This window comes from Polypterus senegalus, chromosome 10 (genome assembly GCF_016835505.1).
Source record: "Polypterus senegalus isolate Bchr_013 chromosome 10, ASM1683550v1, whole genome shotgun sequence".
Classification (NCBI taxonomy): domain Eukaryota; kingdom Metazoa; phylum Chordata; class Cladistia; order Polypteriformes; family Polypteridae; genus Polypterus; species Polypterus senegalus.
Genome location: NC_053163.1, coordinates 22401047 through 22418105, shown reverse-complemented (window position 1 = coordinate 22418105; position 17059 = coordinate 22401047). Strand labels below are relative to the sequence as shown.

Below are 17059 nucleotides of genomic sequence, written 5' to 3'. Positions count from 1 at the left end.
GATGAGAAAGTGAGGGACAGAAGCAGATGTAGTTGGCTAAAGTAAAAGACTTGAAGGAAAAAGGATGGGTGGGATCCTTAGGTTGGAGGTGCACGACTGAGCTACTGAGAAGGTTGATCAGGCAGAGTCTCTGCATACAAGTGAGAAAAGATGAAGAGGTAGAAGAAAAAAGATTTAATTCTACGACATTTTATATACAGGGTGGTCCAGTTCTAATTATGCAGATCCAGATCGTCTGGATGACTTTAATTTATGCGGGGACGATTCCAGTTTAGCGCGAAGACGATTCTTCATTTCGTCAGTTCGCACACTTCTCGATGGTCCGGGATTTTTCGGGTGATTTTCTATGTAATCATCTTAATAAGTTATAGCGTAATGAAAATTGCATAATTAGATCTGGACCATCCTATATTTCAAGTGCACGTTCCCCAACAGTTGCTATTCGTAGTTAGACACCATGAAAGGTGCAGACAGAAAGCATTCTTGATGGTATCCCTCATTGCCCCGTCCTCGTGTTCCTAACTACGTCATACTGTCGTGACACGGAATGCCTTTGGTGGGAGACCCCCAGTTTGTGAAAGTCTTCCCGCACTGCACACGCCCTGCATTCCTACCTTTGCGCCAGGTTTCTTCGTTGTGGCTTTTTTTTGCCAAATGACAGCAGCTTTCTCTTTCGATCTATCGAAGTTGCCTGTGTTCGAGAATGGATCCGGAGTTCGTGACTTACCTCTTCTGCCCGCTGTGCCAGGAGCTGCTCACCGAGCCCGTCTCCATTCCATGCGGACGCACGTTCTGCGAAGGCTGCCTCAGACAGCTGTGGGATGACAGCGAACGCAAAAACGAAAACTTCAGCTGTCCCACCTGCAAAGATGTTTACAACCCCCGGCCGCACGTGTATAAGAACGGCATTGCCACGGAGGCGATCAAGTACTTGAAGAAGCGGCGCCTGAGCCGCCCGGGGGAGAAGCTGGCTGGCCCCGAAGACGTGGCGTGCGATGTGTGCAGCGTCGTGAAGCGCAGAGCCGTCAGTTCGTGCCTCACCTGCCTGGCCTCGTACTGCGAGACGCATATCAAGCCGCACAGGACCGCCGAGGCTCTGCGGAGGCACGTGCTGGACAAACCGACCGCCAACCTGCCGTGGAAGCCGTGCGCGGAGCACTGCAGGCCGCTGGAGTTGTTCTGCCGGACCGACAGCAAGTTCATCTGCGCCGTGTGCTTGGTGCGCGGGCATCAGGGGCACAGCGTGGAGATGGCGGACGAGCAGGTGAGGGCAGACATCGTCTGTATGACTTTTGAGGGAATAGCATTTCATATTTGGTTAAAATCTGACCTGCTGTTATGGACTCTGTTTTTAAATTTGTTAAGGACAGTTTAATAATGATCTTAAATTGTCCCGGGTGTGTGTGCCCTAAGGTGGGCTGCTGCCTTGCCCGGGATTTGTTCCTGCCTTGCACCCTGTGCTGCCAGGGATTGGCTCCAGCAGACCCCCGTGACCCGGTGTTCGGATTCAGCGGGTTGGAAAATGGATGGATAGATCCAGTCCTGGACGGGACGCCCGGCAGTTGTGATATTCAGCATGCACACAGGTACACTCGCGGGCCGTCTTAACATGTGGGCATAATGGGCACTGGCTGGGGCCCCAGGAGCTTGGGAGCCCACAGTGTTTCTGTTTTGCAATCAAAACGGGACCCCATGCAGCACACTACTTTGATGCTGCACTCAGCTGTCAGCCTAACTCGCACATTTAGATGATCAGAGTAGAAATTACACTTGCAGAATCTGCAAACTCCACATAGAGTGACTTTGGACCCAGTGCTGTGGCAGATGGCCCGTGCCACCAAAAATAAAACTGAGATAGCGTAACAGATAATCAGATTCCTACCTGAGATCATTTTTCAATGACCAGTAGCTCAACAGTTATAGACAATTTCCCAGTCATCTGGTTAGTTAAATCTAAAAACCTTCAAGCTGACATTGCATTTATCCAGCAAAGCTTTTAAAGGGTGACGTAATAAATGCTGGCACCCTGAGAATTTGGCTGAGTTTGCCAACACAAAACCTGCTTAATTCAAATCAGGGTTATGGGGAGTTGAAATCTATGATGGCAGCATCACTGGGCAGACTCCCTCAGTCGTCCACACCAGCGTATTGAGGCAATCTGAAGTCTCTGATCAGCCTAACTTGGGTTTGTGGAGGAAGTGTGAGTACTTGGAGGAAAACAATCCTCCATTCATGGTAAGAAAATAGTTAGCAAACGGGGTTGGGGGGGATTTGAACCTGGGACTCGGGAGGTAACCACTATACCTCCATTTGCTTCATGTTCTGAGCTCTTATTTATTATAGGAGTGCAGCATTCGAGATTAGCAATGTGATGGGTAATGGAGGAGCAGCCTTCCCTCCTTCCATAGTCAATAATTTTATAATCATTAATTATAATTATTAGAATCACTTTTCTAGTCTGGCCCTGTGATGATCCAGTTTGTTCCTGCCGTGCATCCTATGCTAGCTGGCATAGACAGGGTTGGCGCCACCGTTGAGGCGAATTAGACTTTTGCTTAGGGCGCAGATCTTAACCAATGGGTTTTAGGGGGTCACACACAGCCACACGGGTTAGCTACCTTGGTGGTGGTATCCAGCCACGGGGGTTAGCTACCAAACAATTAGTTGGCGGACTAATATGCCTGGCATAGGGCACAAAATAACCTAGCACCCGCACTGGGGATAGGCTCTGGCCCCGTCCTGCCCCACCCAAATCCACAGCCCTATTATAGATGAAGTGGATTAGAAAGTGACATGACATATTCTAGGTAAAGTCCATCCATCCATCCATTATCCAACCCGCTATATCCTAACTACAGGGTCACGGGGGGTCTGCTGGAGCCAATCCCAGCCAACACAGGGCGCAAGGCAGGAAGCCAGCCCACCACAGATTTTAGATAATGTCTCATATTATATTGTAGAGCAACAGTATCATCTTCTGGAGTATTAGTCCCACAACATCAAAGACTGGATCCCATACTTCAGGCTGTGAACGAGGGTCTTTTCTTTGGGTCCACCACTCTATTGCTGTGGTCAAAGAGCTGAATTTAGCCCTCATCTGACCATAGCACCCAGTTCCAAAGTCCAGTGGTCATTTGCACACTTCAGCTGCTCACTTTTTATTGAAGTCAGTGAGATGTGCTGCATGATCCACTATAGCAAGACATGTCTTGGCCCTTGGAAATGACTACCAGTCATGGATGTTTTCGGCAGAGGAACTACTGACCTTTAGGGTTGGCTTGTACAGGTGCCGGTCATAAAATTAGAATATCATGACAAAGTTGATTTATTTCAGTAATTCCATTCAAAAAGTGAAACTTGTATATTAGATTCATTCATTACACACAGACTGATGTATTTCAAATGTTTATTTCTTTTAATTTTGATGATTATAACTGACAACTAATGAAAGTCCCAAATTCAGTATCTCAGAAAATTAGAATATCAATTAAGACCAATGCAAAAAAAAATTATTTTTAGAAATATTGGCCCACTGAAAGGTATGAACATGAAAAGTATGAGCATGTACAGCACTCAATATTTAGTTGGGGCTCCTTTGGCCTGGATTACTGCAGCAATGTGTCGTGGCATGGAGTCGATCAGTCTGTAGCACTGCTCAGGTGTTATGAGAGCCCATGTTGCTCTGATAGTGGCCTTCAGCTCTTCTGAATTGTTGGGTCTGGTGTACTGTATCTTCCTCTTCACAATACCCCATAGATTTTCTATGGCGTTAAGGTCAGGGAAGTTTGCTGGCCAATCAAGGACAGGGATACCATGGTCCTTAAACCAGGTACTTGTAGCTTTGGCACTTTGTGCAGGTGCCAGGTCCTGTTGGAAAATGAAATCTGCATCTCTATAAAGTTCGTCAGCAGCAGGAAGCATGAAGTGCTCTATAACTTCCTTGTAGACGGCTGCGTTGACCTTGGACCTCAGAAAACACAGTGGACCAACACCAGCAGATGACATGGCACCCCAAACCATCACTGACTGTGGAAACTTTACACTGGACCTCAAGCAACGTGGATTCTGTGCCTCTCCTCTCTTCCTCCAGACTCTGGGACCTTGATTTCCAAAGGAAATGCAAAATTTACTTTCATCAGAGAACATAACTTTGGACCACACAGCAGCAGTCCAGTCCTTTTTGTCTTTAGCCCAGGCGAGACGCTTCTGACGTTGTCTCTTGTTCAAGAGTGGCTTGACACAAGGAATGCGACAGCTGAAACCCATGTCTTGCATACATCTGTTAGTGGTGGTTCTTGAAGCACGGACTCCAGCTGCAGTCCACTCTTTCTGAATCTCCCCCATAGTTTTCAATGGGTTTTGTTTCACAATCCTCTCCAGGGTGCGGTTATCCCTATTGCTTGTACACTTTTTTCTACCACATCTTGTCCTTCCCTTCGCCTCTCTATTAATGTGCTTGGACACAGAGCTCTGTGAACAGCCAGCCTCTTTAGCAATGACCTTTTGTGTCTTGCCCTCCTTGTGCAAGGTGTCAATGGTCGTCTTTTGGACAACTGTCACGTCAGCAGTCTTCCCCATGATTGTGTAACCTACAGAACTCGACTGAGAGACCATTTAAAGGCTTTTGCAGGTGTTTTGAGTTAATTAGCTGATTAGAGTGTGGCACCAGGTGTCTTCAATATTGAACCTTTTCACAATATTCTAATTTTCCGAGATACTGAATTTGGGACTTCCATTAGTTGTCAGTTATAATCATCAAAATTAAAAGAAATAAACATTTGAAATACATCAGTCTGTGTGTAATGAATGAATCTAATATACAAGTTTCACTTTTTGAATGGAATTACTGAAATAAATCAACTTTGTCATGATATTCTAATTTTATGACCGGCACCTGTATCTGTCCAAATAAGCTCTTAAGGATGATTTATCTAATTGGTGCTGTGGAGACTTGATGGTCCCACGATGTACTGTGGCTCTCCATTGGTGATCTTTTGACCTTATTTTTTTTTTTTTCCTTTTCGCTGAAGTCAAAGGTACTTTTTCACAATCGTGTCATTCATTCATTTTTCCCAGAAATTTGTACTGTTAAAGGAAGGTATACACAAGTTAAAAAGATGAAACTCCCAATTATGGCCTGTGGAGCGCCAGAAGAAACATTCGAAACTTGCTGAATATGTCCACTTTGAAACAGCAAGTGTTTGAGTTCAGAAAACTTACCTTTTGTATTCTGAGAGAGGTTTATGACAACAAATCAAACTTCAAGATTATTTTTTAACACCGATTCTTAATGCTGTCTTTCCTGAGACTCTTAGGCGTCTGTACCTTTCTTTTGGAAGGCCTCGGACAGCTCTCTGTATCTGGAGATGAGAGCAAAGAGCAAAGCAAACTAAATGCCTGTGGTTTAAAAACATCAGGGTCAGACAAGCGCCCATCTAAAGATGTTCAAATCACTTGCAGCTGATCCGGTGCCCCCAACTCCAATTTTAGGTGTCTGAGGTGGTGTTGAGATGACGTCGAGAGGTTTACTTACCTCAGTGGTGACATTCATGACTCTGGTGACTCCTACTATGAAGTCAGTAGACGGATTGAGTGAGCATGGGAGGTCATGAGGTTTCTGGAAAGGGGTGTGTGGTGCTCCCAATATACAGTACAGGCCAAAAGTTTGGAGACACCTCCTCATTCAATGTGTTTTCTTTATTTTCGTGACCATTTACAGCACTCCATCACTCTCCTTCTTGGTCAAATAGCCGTTACACTGCCTGGAGGTGTGTTTGGGGTCCTTGTCCTGTTGAAAAATAAATGATCGTCCAACTAACCTGACTTCTGCACAACACAACTGCTGGTCCCAACCCCATTGATAAAGCAAGAAATTCCACTAAATAACCCTGATAAGGCACACCTGTGAAGTGAAAACCATTTCAGGTGACTACCTGTTGAAGCTCATCGAGAGAATGCCAAGAGTGTGCAAAGCAGTAATCAGAGCAAAGGGTGGCTATTTTGAAGAAACTAGAATATAAAACATGTTTTCAGTTATTTCACCTTTTTTTGTTAAGTACAACTCCACATGTGTTCATTCATAGTTTTGATCAGCCTTCAGTCATGAAAATAAAGAAAACACATTGAATGAGGAGGTGTGTCCAAACTTTTGGCCTGTACTGTACATATAAAGAACGAAGGTCTTTAGAGTCCTGGTGCTCCCTGTCTTGCTATATGGCTGCCAGACATGGATGCTATCCAGTGACGTGAGGTGAAGACTGGACTCCTTTGGTGTTGTGTCTCTTTGGAGAGTCCTTGGGTACCGCTGGTCTGACTTTGTGTTGCTCATGGAGTCCTGAATGAGGCACATTACCTGCATTGTGAGGGAGCATCAGTTATGGTACTACGGCCATATGGTGCGATTCCCAGAGGTTGGTCCGGCTAGGAGAACCCTAATTTCTGAGGACTCAAGTGGCTGGACCAGGCCAAGGGGTGGCCCACGTAACACCTGGCTGCAGCAGATAGAAGGTCATTTCTGGAGGGTGGGACTGGTTTGCCTGGTGGTTTACCAACCAGGATCCTGAGCTGTTTGGTCGTGTGGTGGGTGAGGCAACATGCTGTACCAGAGCATGGTCCTCAACCTGAGGTAGCGATAAACAGAGGGGTGGACATTTTCTCCATATGCATTTTGCAATGTGCATTTACGTTTGTTTAAATTGTACAGTGGACGACAAAATCTAAATGTGGCACGCTGCTTGTTACGTTTTATCACCTTTATCTAAAGATACTGTATAAATGAAGATTAAAGCTTGTTATGTCCAAAAATGTTAAAAAAGAGAAAAAAAACAAACCACTTCACGGAGTGTACGTCCCTTTTCACAAGTATATCTTACAATGGTGAACTGACCCAAGCCAGCCAAGACCCCGTCAACTGAGATGTTCACAATCCTCTTACTGAAAAGTGTAAACCTCATTTCTAAATCAGCCAAAACCAAGCACTGAAGAACGAGACCCCACTCTGCCTCCCCCTACACACACACACACACACACACACACACACTGTATTTAACTGAAGGGGTCCGTATCTCTCAGTAGTAAGTTAGTGGAGGTCCGTCGTCTTTATATCTTAAGTGCAGATTTCTCATACACTTTAATACATAAAAGAGAGAACCAGTGACCACATTGAAACACGGGACAATACAACAACTTGTAATAGAGGACTGTGAAATTTTTACTTTTGTGTGTGCAACCAACAGTGAGGGGGGAACAGAAAAATAAAATCCTGTTCTGCTCCATCTAACCCCCCCGCAGTGTCACTCACTCACTCACTCGCTCGCTGTATCAGGCTGCCATTCAGCTTTCCTAAGTGGACTAACTGAATGAACTCCATAGCGACTGACTGAGCCGCGTCTGTCTACGTCTCTGGTGGACGGGCGCTTTTACCTCACAGGCCACAGACTTAGCGTCTCCCCTTCCCTTTTTTTTGCAGGATTCCCAAGGCGGCTCAAACCAGCACCCTGATCAGGTGAGCATTCATCTTCAAGAAATCGGGCTTGTATGGTGGGGTGGTAAGTTAAACAAAAGATGAAAGAAGAGGTGGGTGGTTTGAAGTAAATGATTTTTTTTTCCTATACCCTGACTTACCAAGAAATAATAATGTGTTTTTATGAATCCAGTAGGGTAAAACTTGACTTTGAGGGTTTTTTTTTTTTAGTCATCAGAATAAAAGAGCAGAGAGCCCATTTATTAACATAAAAGCGAAACCATTTAGCGTGACAGAATGTATATACAACTGGCTGGAGAGTCGGAGAGATTTAATTTCAGCCAGTAACACATTCCTGTTGTGGCAAGTTGTAGGGTTTATACTGCGTGGTAACATCCACCTGCTTAAAGGGGTTTGGAGAAGCAGGACGTATCCCAGCTACATCAGGCACAAGGCAGGAGCCAGCCCTGGACTGAGTGCCAGACCACTGAAGGCCCACATAAACAGGCAGGTTTAGAGTTGCCAGTTAACCTAACCGGTGCGTTGCTTCAGATGTAAGAGGGAAACTGGAGTATAATTATACATTTATATAGTGCTCTTCTGGCTACTCAAAGCACTTTACTGACCACCAATGTGTTACATCCCTCAGTACGCTCATCACACTGGCTCTCCATCTCCACTTCACCACCTAATCGCTAATCTGAGACAGGGGATGATTAAGGGGCCAGAATGACTAGGCCATGGACAGTGGGAGACACCCTACTCTTTACAAAGGGTCTTTAATGACCACAAAGAGTCAGGACCTTAGAAAACATGCGGCCGTGGGGTTTGAATCCAGCATGTTGGACACACGAGACAGCACTGCTAACCACTGCATCATGGGGCTCATCTGATATCTCTGATATTACTGACGACTGTGAGGTTCATCAAAGGCCAACGCTGAATCTGGCCCCAACATTAGGCTGGTTTGGTGTGTTATTTGCTATGGATCCACTTTGGCTGGGGACATTCTCCGGTGCCCAGCTTTTACAAAGTGGTGAGGACAACATTTAACTATCCATCTGTCCAAAAGTACTAAAGATATGTCCTGTGACAAGATTTATAATCTAACTCGGGGATCGCCATCTCTGGTCCTAGAGGACCACCGTGGCTGCAGGTTTTCATTCTAACCCTTTTCTTAATGACTGACCTTTTTTTTGCTGCTAATTAACTTCTTTTGAACTCATTTTAATTGACTTGTTCTCGAAGACTCAGACCCCTTAATTGTTTACTGTTCCTTAATTAGCAGCCAAACAATAATGAGATACAAAATGAGCCAAAACAACTGGTGTCCACCATGCATCCATCCATCCATCCATCCTCTTCCGCTTATCCGAGGTCGGGTCGCGGGGCAGCAGCAAGCAGAGAGGCCCAGACTTCCCTCTCCCGGCCACTTCTTCCAGCTCTTCGGGAGAATCCCAAAGGCGTTCCCAGGCCAGCCGGGAGACATAGTCCCTCCAGCGTGTCCTGGGTCTTCCCGGGGCCTCCTCCCGGTTGGGCGTGCCGGAACACCTCACCAGGGAGGCGTCCAGGAGGCATCCTGATCAGATGCCGAGCCACCTCATCTGACTCCTCTCGATGCGGAGGAGCAGCGGCTCTACTCTGAGCCCCTCCCGGATGACTGAGCTTCTCACCCTATCTTTAAGGGAAAGCCCAGACACCCTGCGGAGGAAACTCATTTCAGCCGCTTGTATTAGCGATCTCGTTCTTTCGGTCACTACCCATAGCTCATGACCATAGGTGAGGGTAGGAGCGTAGATCGACTGGTAAATTGAGAGCTTTGCCTTACGGCTCAGCTCCTTTTCACCACGACAGACCGATGCAGAGCCGCATCACTGCGGATGCCGCACCGATCCGCCTGTCGATCTCACGCTCCATTCTTCCCTCACTGTGAACAAGACCCGAGATACTTGAACTCCTCCACTTGGGGCAGGATCTCTCCCCAACCCTGAGAGGGCACTCCACCCTTTTCGGCTGAGGACCATGCTCGGATTTGGAGGTGCTGATTCTCATCCCAGCCGCTTCACACTCAGCTGCGAACCGATCCAGAGAGCTGAAGATCACGGCCTGATGAAGCAAACAGGACAACATCATCTGCAAAAGCAGTGACCCAATCCTGAGTCCACCAAACGGACCCCTTCAACACCCTGGCTGCGCCTAGAAATTCTGTCCATAAAAGTTATGAACAGAATGGTGACAAAGGGCAGCCCTGGCGAGTCCAACTCTCACTGGAAGCGGGCTCGACTTACTGCGGCAATGCGGACCAAGCTCTGACACGGTTGTACAGAGACCGAACAGCTCTTATCAGGGGTCCGGTACCCCATACTCCCGAGCACCCCCACAGGATTCCCGAGGGACACGGTCGAATGCCTTTTCCAAGTCCACAAAACACATGTAGACCGGTCGGGCAAACTCCCATGCACCCTCAGGACTCTGCTAAGGGTGAAGAGCTGGTCCACTGTTCGCGACCAGGGCCGAAAACCACACTGTTCCTCCTGAATCCGAGGTTGACTATCCGGCGGACCCTCCTCTCCAGAACCCCGAATAGACTTTTCCAGGGAGGCTGAGGAGTGTGATCCCTCTATAGTTGGAACACACCCTCCGGTCCCCTTTTAAAGAGGGGACCACCACCCGGTCTGCCAATCCAGAGGCACTGTCCCGATGTCCATGCGATGTTGCAGAGGCGTGTCAACCAAGACAGTCCTACAACATCCAGAGCCTTAAGGAACTCGGTATCTCATCCACCCGGGGCCCTGCCACCAAGGAGTTTTTGACCACCTCGGTGACTTCAGTCCCAGAGATGGGAGAGCCCACCTCAGAGTCCCCAGGCTCTGCTTCCTCGTGGAAGGCATGTTAGTGGGATTGAGGAGGTCTTGAAGTACTCCTCCCACCGACCCATAGCGTCCCGAGTGAGGTCAGCAGCGCACCATCCCCACCATATACGGTGTTGACACTGCACTGCTTCCCCTCCTGAGGCGCGGACGGTGGACCAGAATCTCCTCGAAGCCGTCCGAAAGTGTTCTCCATGGCCTCTCCAAACTCCTCCCATGCCCGAGTTTTGCCTCAGCAACAACGAAGCGCGTTCGCTTGGCCTGCGGTACCTATCAGCTGCCTCCAGAGACCCACAGGACAAAAAGTCCTATAGGACTCCTTCTTCAGCTTGACGGCATCCCTCACGCGGTGTCCACCAGCGGGTTGGGGATTGCCGCCACGACAGGCACCGACCACCTTGCGGCCACAGCTCCGGTCAGCCGCCTCAACAATAGAGGCACGGAACATGGCCCATTCGGACTCAATGTCCCCACCTCCCTCGGGGCGTGGTTGAAGTTCTGCGGAGGTGGGAGTTGAAGCTACTTCCCAGCAGACCCTCACAACACGTTTGGGCCTACCAGGTCTGACCGGCATCTTCCCCACCATCGAAGCCAACTCACCACCAGGTGGTGATCAGTTGACAGCTCCGCCCCTCTCTTCACCCGAGTGTCCAAGACATATGGCGCAAGTCCGGCGACACGACCACAAAGTCGATCATCGACCTGAGGCCTAGGGTGTCCTGGTGCCAAGTGCACATATGAACACCCTTATGCTTGAACATGGTGTTCGTTATGGACAATCCATGGCGAGCACAGAAGTCCAATAACAAAACACCGCTCGGGTTCAGATCGGGGGGGCCATTCCTCCCAATCACGCCCTTCCAGGTCTCACTGTCATTGCCCACGTGAGCATTGAAGTCTCCCAGCAAAACGAGGGAATCCCCAGAAGGTATGCCCTCTAGCAACCCCTTTCAGAGACTCCAAAAAGGGTGGATACTCCAAACTGCTGTTGGCATACGCACAAACAACAGTCAGGACCCTTCCCCACCCGAAGGCGGAGGGAGGCCACCCTCTCGTCCACGGGGTAAACCCCAATGCACAGGCTCCAAGTGGGGGCAATAAGTATGCCCACACCTGCTCGGCCTCTCACGGGGCAACTCCAGAGTGGTAGAGAGTCCAGCCCCTCTCAAGGAGATTGGTTCCAGAGTCCAAGCTGTGCGTCGAGGTGAGTCCGACTATATCTAGCGGAACCTCTCGACCTCGCGCACTAGCTCAGGCTCCTTCCCTTCAGAGAGGTGACATTCCACGTCCCAAGAGCCAGTTTCTGTAGCCGAGGATCAGACCGCCAAGGTCCCGCCTCGCCACCACCCAACTCACACTGCACCCAACCTCCTTGGCCCCTCCCATAGGTGGTGAGCCCATGGGGAGGAGGACCCACGTTACCTCTTGGGCTGTGCCCGGCCGAGCCCCATGGGTGCAGGCCCGGCCACCAGGCGCCGCCATCGAGCCCCACCTCCAGGCCTGGCTCCAGAGGGGGCCCGTGACCAGCGTCCGGGCAAGGGAAAGCGTTGTCCAAAGTTTTTTCTTCATTGGAGGTTTGTTGAACCGCTCTTTGTCTCATCCCTCACCTAGGACCAGTTTGCCTTGGGTGGCCCTACCAGGGGCATAAAGCCCCGGACAACATAGCTCCTAGGATCATTGGGACACGCAAACCCTCCACCACGATAAGGTGACGGTTCAAGGAGGAGGTCCACCATGCAGTATCTGAAAATAAGGAAAGATGAAGGTCTCAGGAATGCTGATCTGCTCAGGTCCCCAAACATTTTATTAGTGTGCTCTTAGAAAAGAGAAAATCGGCAGCTTCGTAAATGTCTGCTATTGTACGATGAGAGCAGCAACAAGCCATGGAATTAAAGAACGAGTTGAATTAACGACAAGGAGCTGATTGGAGTTTGAGGCCCTGACTTAGCTGGTCTTCTGTCGGCTCATTCACTTCACATTTCATTTCTCTTTGGGTGCCATTAAAGGAAAGAAATGAAGCAATTCAGAGGAACGATAAAGAAATTCAGGGAAACGTTCTTTAAAAATCAAGTCAATTAAAATTAATTCAAAAGAAGTTAATTAGCAGCACAAACAGGGCACAAAAGGGTTAATATAAAACTCTGCAGCCACGGTGGTCCTCCAGGACCGGAATTGGTGACCCTGATCTAACTGACCTGCATTGTATGATTTTTTTTTTTTTTTTACATCGGAGGCCAACAGCTTTTGGAAATACAAATATGGAATCTCTGTCATCTGGTGGGACCCCTCTTCAATTTATTGAAATCTCACATGGAAAATGTAGTGAGAGTGAAACAGTCTTTAACAAAATTAATAAACGACGTAGATGCATTCTCCATAGTTGTCACAGCAGACAATCCAGGACCACACTGTGAAGTTCCTAATGATGAGTATTCTATAAAAAGAATTCTTATATCTTGGATAACACGGGTACCACTGCTAGGTGCCTATAAAGTGAAGAAACTGAGAGACCCCGCCAATGGGAAGTGTCCCACTCACCTGTTTTTTTTTTTTTTTGTCTCTCAAACATGAAGCTTAGGTGATGCATAATTTTGAACTGCGGGATAACAATAAATCTTTTTGAAGAGCTAGTCCATTTCCATGTTCGCACAAGTGCCCAAAAGTCTTGTCTAGAAAACACAATTTTTCATTTCTTCATTCAGTAATGTGACGCAGTGCCGATCATAATGTTTTCAAACTCATGTAATCCCAGTTAGGGTCACAGAGGAGCCAAATCTCATTGCATCAGGCACAAAGCCGAAGAAGCCCTGGATCAAGTGCCAGTTTGTCATAAGATGGCCAGACGGGCAGATCCACAATGACAAGCACACAGAGCCAGTTCAGAATCGCCAATTAGCCTAACATGTCTTTGGGATACTGGAGGAAAACCTGAGAACTGAGACAAAAATCAACACAGATAAAGGAAGAACTTGCAAACTGTTTAAAGACACTGGGGGACTGGAGCCATTTTGTTGGATCCTTTAGGCAACAGCATGATGTACTGGGACAAATTAAGTAGACGCTGCTAAAATATATACGTATGTGTGTGTAAAATATTGATTACAAAATTACACTAAAACAAACCCAAGACTAAAAAAATTGAAAATAATATATATATATATATATATATATATATATATATATATATTCAACTTTTAGTCTTGGGTTTGTTTTAGTGTAATTTTAAAATATTTTAACACTTCCTTTAATATTTCTGTCTGTTACTAGCGCCATCTATTGGTGAAATGTCTAACTATATTTCATATGAAAATTTAATTTCTTAATTAACATGGATTAATTGATCAATTAGTGAAACTGATTATTGATTCATGTATTGTCATCGTAAGTGTGCACAATTACAAGTCATTTGGACAATAGGAAGTGGGTTAAATATCGATGACAAGATTTGTACCAGACAACAAACAGGTGAAGTTAATATAAGCATGGTAATAATAACAATAAGTGTGGTAATAATAATAACAACCTGTTTTACTTATTTATTTATTTATTTTGCAGAAGTCGCAGGAGACACACAATCTGTATAACCAAGAGGCAAGTTCATTTCCTTTTCTTGTAAGCCTAAAGAAGGTTTTTTACCCTGATACGATTTTGTGGTGCGTTTTGTTTTCTATCCGTTCCTGACATCACGTGCATAGCTCATTTAATTCCCAAAGTGCCTTCTCATTGATAACAACTGATATATCTATGTTGTTCCTCTGCTCTAAACCCTAATTGTTTTTATATGAATACAAGAAAAATGTGGATTTTTCTTATGTCTTCTTTCCAACCAACTCGAGAAAACCAGGATCCTGCCGACTACTCTCTTTCTGCAGTGAGTGTCTTTTTGCTACTACATGCTGTGACCCCCAGACTCTTCCTGAAGTAGAGGCATATCGGGGGGTCGGTTCATTGACTGCTAATTTTCATTCTTTCTAAATCAGTGACAGAGGCAGGAACAACACCCAAACAAGGGTGCCAGTCACACCATTTGTATGCGGCCCGTATTGTTTAAGTATATTTGTATATCCGACTGTATTGTCATAAGTGAGAGAGACAGACGGCACACATAGCCAGCGGCAGTGCACTGTTCACGTCTACCACTAACCCTGTGATGTCTTTGAATGCCAAAATATAATCTGGTTTGACAGAAAGGTTTCTCTTTTAGATAGATAGATAGATAGATAGATAGATAGATAGATAGATAGATAGATAGATAGATAGATAGATAGATAGATAGATAGATAGATAGATAGATAAGAACTTTATTTATCCAGAGGGAAATTCTTTTGTCATATACATGCTCAGTGCAACAAGAGGAATAAAGATAAGGTAATAAAGAGTTAAAAAGATCAATAATAATAGTGCAAACAGAATAACAAAATAACTCTAAACAAAATATCAAATAACTATAACTATAACTAATAGTTTGTATTATAACTATATAACTAATTTGTGCAAAGCAACAAACTATAACAAAAACTATAACAGATAAAATAAAATTACAGATTATTAGTGCAAGTGGTAATGAAAAGTGGCTAGTGTTTATGCTATAAAAAAATGAGATAGCAGCATGTGATGATGAGTAGGATCACCTACAGAATGAGGAAGAATTATACAGTCTTATTGCCACAGGTAGAAAGGATTTCCTGTGGCATTCGGTTCTACACTTTGAGGCAATGAGTCTTTTGCGGTGTGTGATCCGATGACCCATCAAGGAGGCCTGCATGGGGTGAGAGGGGTTGTCCATGATACCGAGAAGCTTTTTCAGCATTCTCCTCTCGGACACCTCCGCCAGGTTCTCCAGTCTGACACCCAGGACAGAACCAGACTTTTTAATCAGTTTTTTCAGCCTGTTGGCCTCAGCTGTCTTCAGCCCACTGCCCCAACACACAGCTGCAAAAAACACCACACTCTCTACCACAGAGTGATAGAACATAGTCAGCATCTTCCTACAGACATTGAAAGACCTGAGCCTCCTCAATAGGTAAAGTCGGCTCTGCCCTTTCTTGAAAACCGTGTTGGTGTTCTTGGACCAGTCCAGTTTACTGTCAATGTGTACCCCCAGGTACCTGTAGTCTTCAACCACCTCAACATCAGTTCCTCTGATGGTGACAGGGGTGGGAAAAGGAGCCTGTTTTCTAAAGTCCACAACCAGTTCCTTTGTCTTTGTGATGTTTATCTGTAAAAAATCTAGCTACCACTCCACAAAGCTGTCCACCACCCTCCTGTATACATCCTCCTGTCCTTCCCGGATACAGGCCACAATGGCAGAGTCATCAGAGAATTTCTGCAGATGACATGACTGAGACCTGTTCCTGAAGTCAGACGTATAGAGGGTGAAGAGGAAGGGTGATAGGACAGTTCCCTGCGGCACCCCCATGCTGCTCAGGATGCTATCAGAGCAGCAGCTCTTCAGCCGGACATGCTGTGGTCGATTGGTTAAATAGTCCGTAATCCAGGCTACCAATTGGGCGTCCACCTGAATTTCTGTAAGCTTATTCCCCAGCAGTGATGTTACAACAGGTTATGCTTATCTTTAACACATATAAAGTATTCTCTGCATAAACGACACACATTTATATGTTTAACGGGGGTCTTTGTAGAAGATTTTTCAGCAACAGAAGCCTTATCCATCGTGACCACAGGCCCATTAACAAGCACACCGTTGCTCTTTTACTGTTTCAGTCACCAGCAGCACTATGAGCGGCACCTATAGAAGCATTGGACTGGATTAGAAATGTGTCGCTCAGCGAGACGTCTAATTATCCTCACACACTTTTAAGCACAGTTCACTCAAGGTTGTCTCCATACATACTGGCTCTGCGAGACTACCCGGTACTTAATTCAAGTGGCTTTTGGTCACTTTTTAAAGCTGAATTTTATATAAGCAGACGGCAGAGAAAAGCCAACACTAAATATTGTAGTTCTCATTTCTTTCCAAAAAGTAGATAGGAGTGAGGACACAGATGGAGCAGAAGGGGTCTGAAAATCCACAATTTCATTCACTCCTTGACAAGCAAAGAATGGGACCCGATTTTGAGCCTGCCTTAAGTTGAATAGGCTGCCAAAAGTCAAATCACTGCTGTCAGAAAGTATATATAAACAGCGCATCCAAACAAAAATGTTGCATACGTCCATTTCCACGCTCACTTTGAGATGTATAAAAACTTAACTTGACGTAAAGCCGCGCACATTTTCACGGCCTCCTTGCACATTTCTGCTCGGTTTTGCAAACTGGCGGCACTGAGCATCATAGTAGCGCTACTGTTTTTGTGTGGTTTTCCTTTCTTTTTCATATTTGCATCCCTGACACAGACTTTATCTAATACACATGGAAATTAATTCCATGTCAAAGTAGTCTGCAGTTTTGTTTGAAATGCTCATACTTGTCTATTAGCAGCCATTTCTAGATATACAGTACATTCTTCTTCTTCTGTTGGCTGATTCTGTTAGGGGTCACCATGGCGGATCATCTTCTTCCATATCTTTCTGTCCTCATCATCTTGTTCTGTTACACCCATCACCTGCATGTCCACTCTCACCACATCCATAAACCTTCTCTTAGGCCTTCGTCTTTTCCTCTTCCCTAGCAGCTCTATCCTTAGCATTCTTCTCCCAATATACCCAGCATCTCTCCTCTGTATTAGTTATTGTAATTTATAAGCAGAATTAAAAGATGGGGTCTGAG

The 17059-nt window shown here is 46.0% G+C and overlaps 1 protein-coding gene across 1 annotated transcript in view; it reads left to right on the top strand.

Moving 5' to 3' along the window:
• Positions 1 to 443: 443 nt before the first annotated feature.
• The window catches only part of LOC120536926, a 35461-nt gene continuing 18845 nt past the window's right edge, over positions 444 to 17059 (top strand). Inside the window, exons 1-3 of the mRNA XM_039765505.1 lie at positions 444 to 1264; positions 7469 to 7504; positions 13888 to 13923. Of these exons, the coding sequence (XP_039621439.1) occupies positions 704 to 1264; positions 7469 to 7504; positions 13888 to 13923 (633 nt within the window). The 5' untranslated portion in view covers positions 444 to 703. The remainder of the gene's footprint in view (positions 1265 to 7468; positions 7505 to 13887; positions 13924 to 17059) is intronic.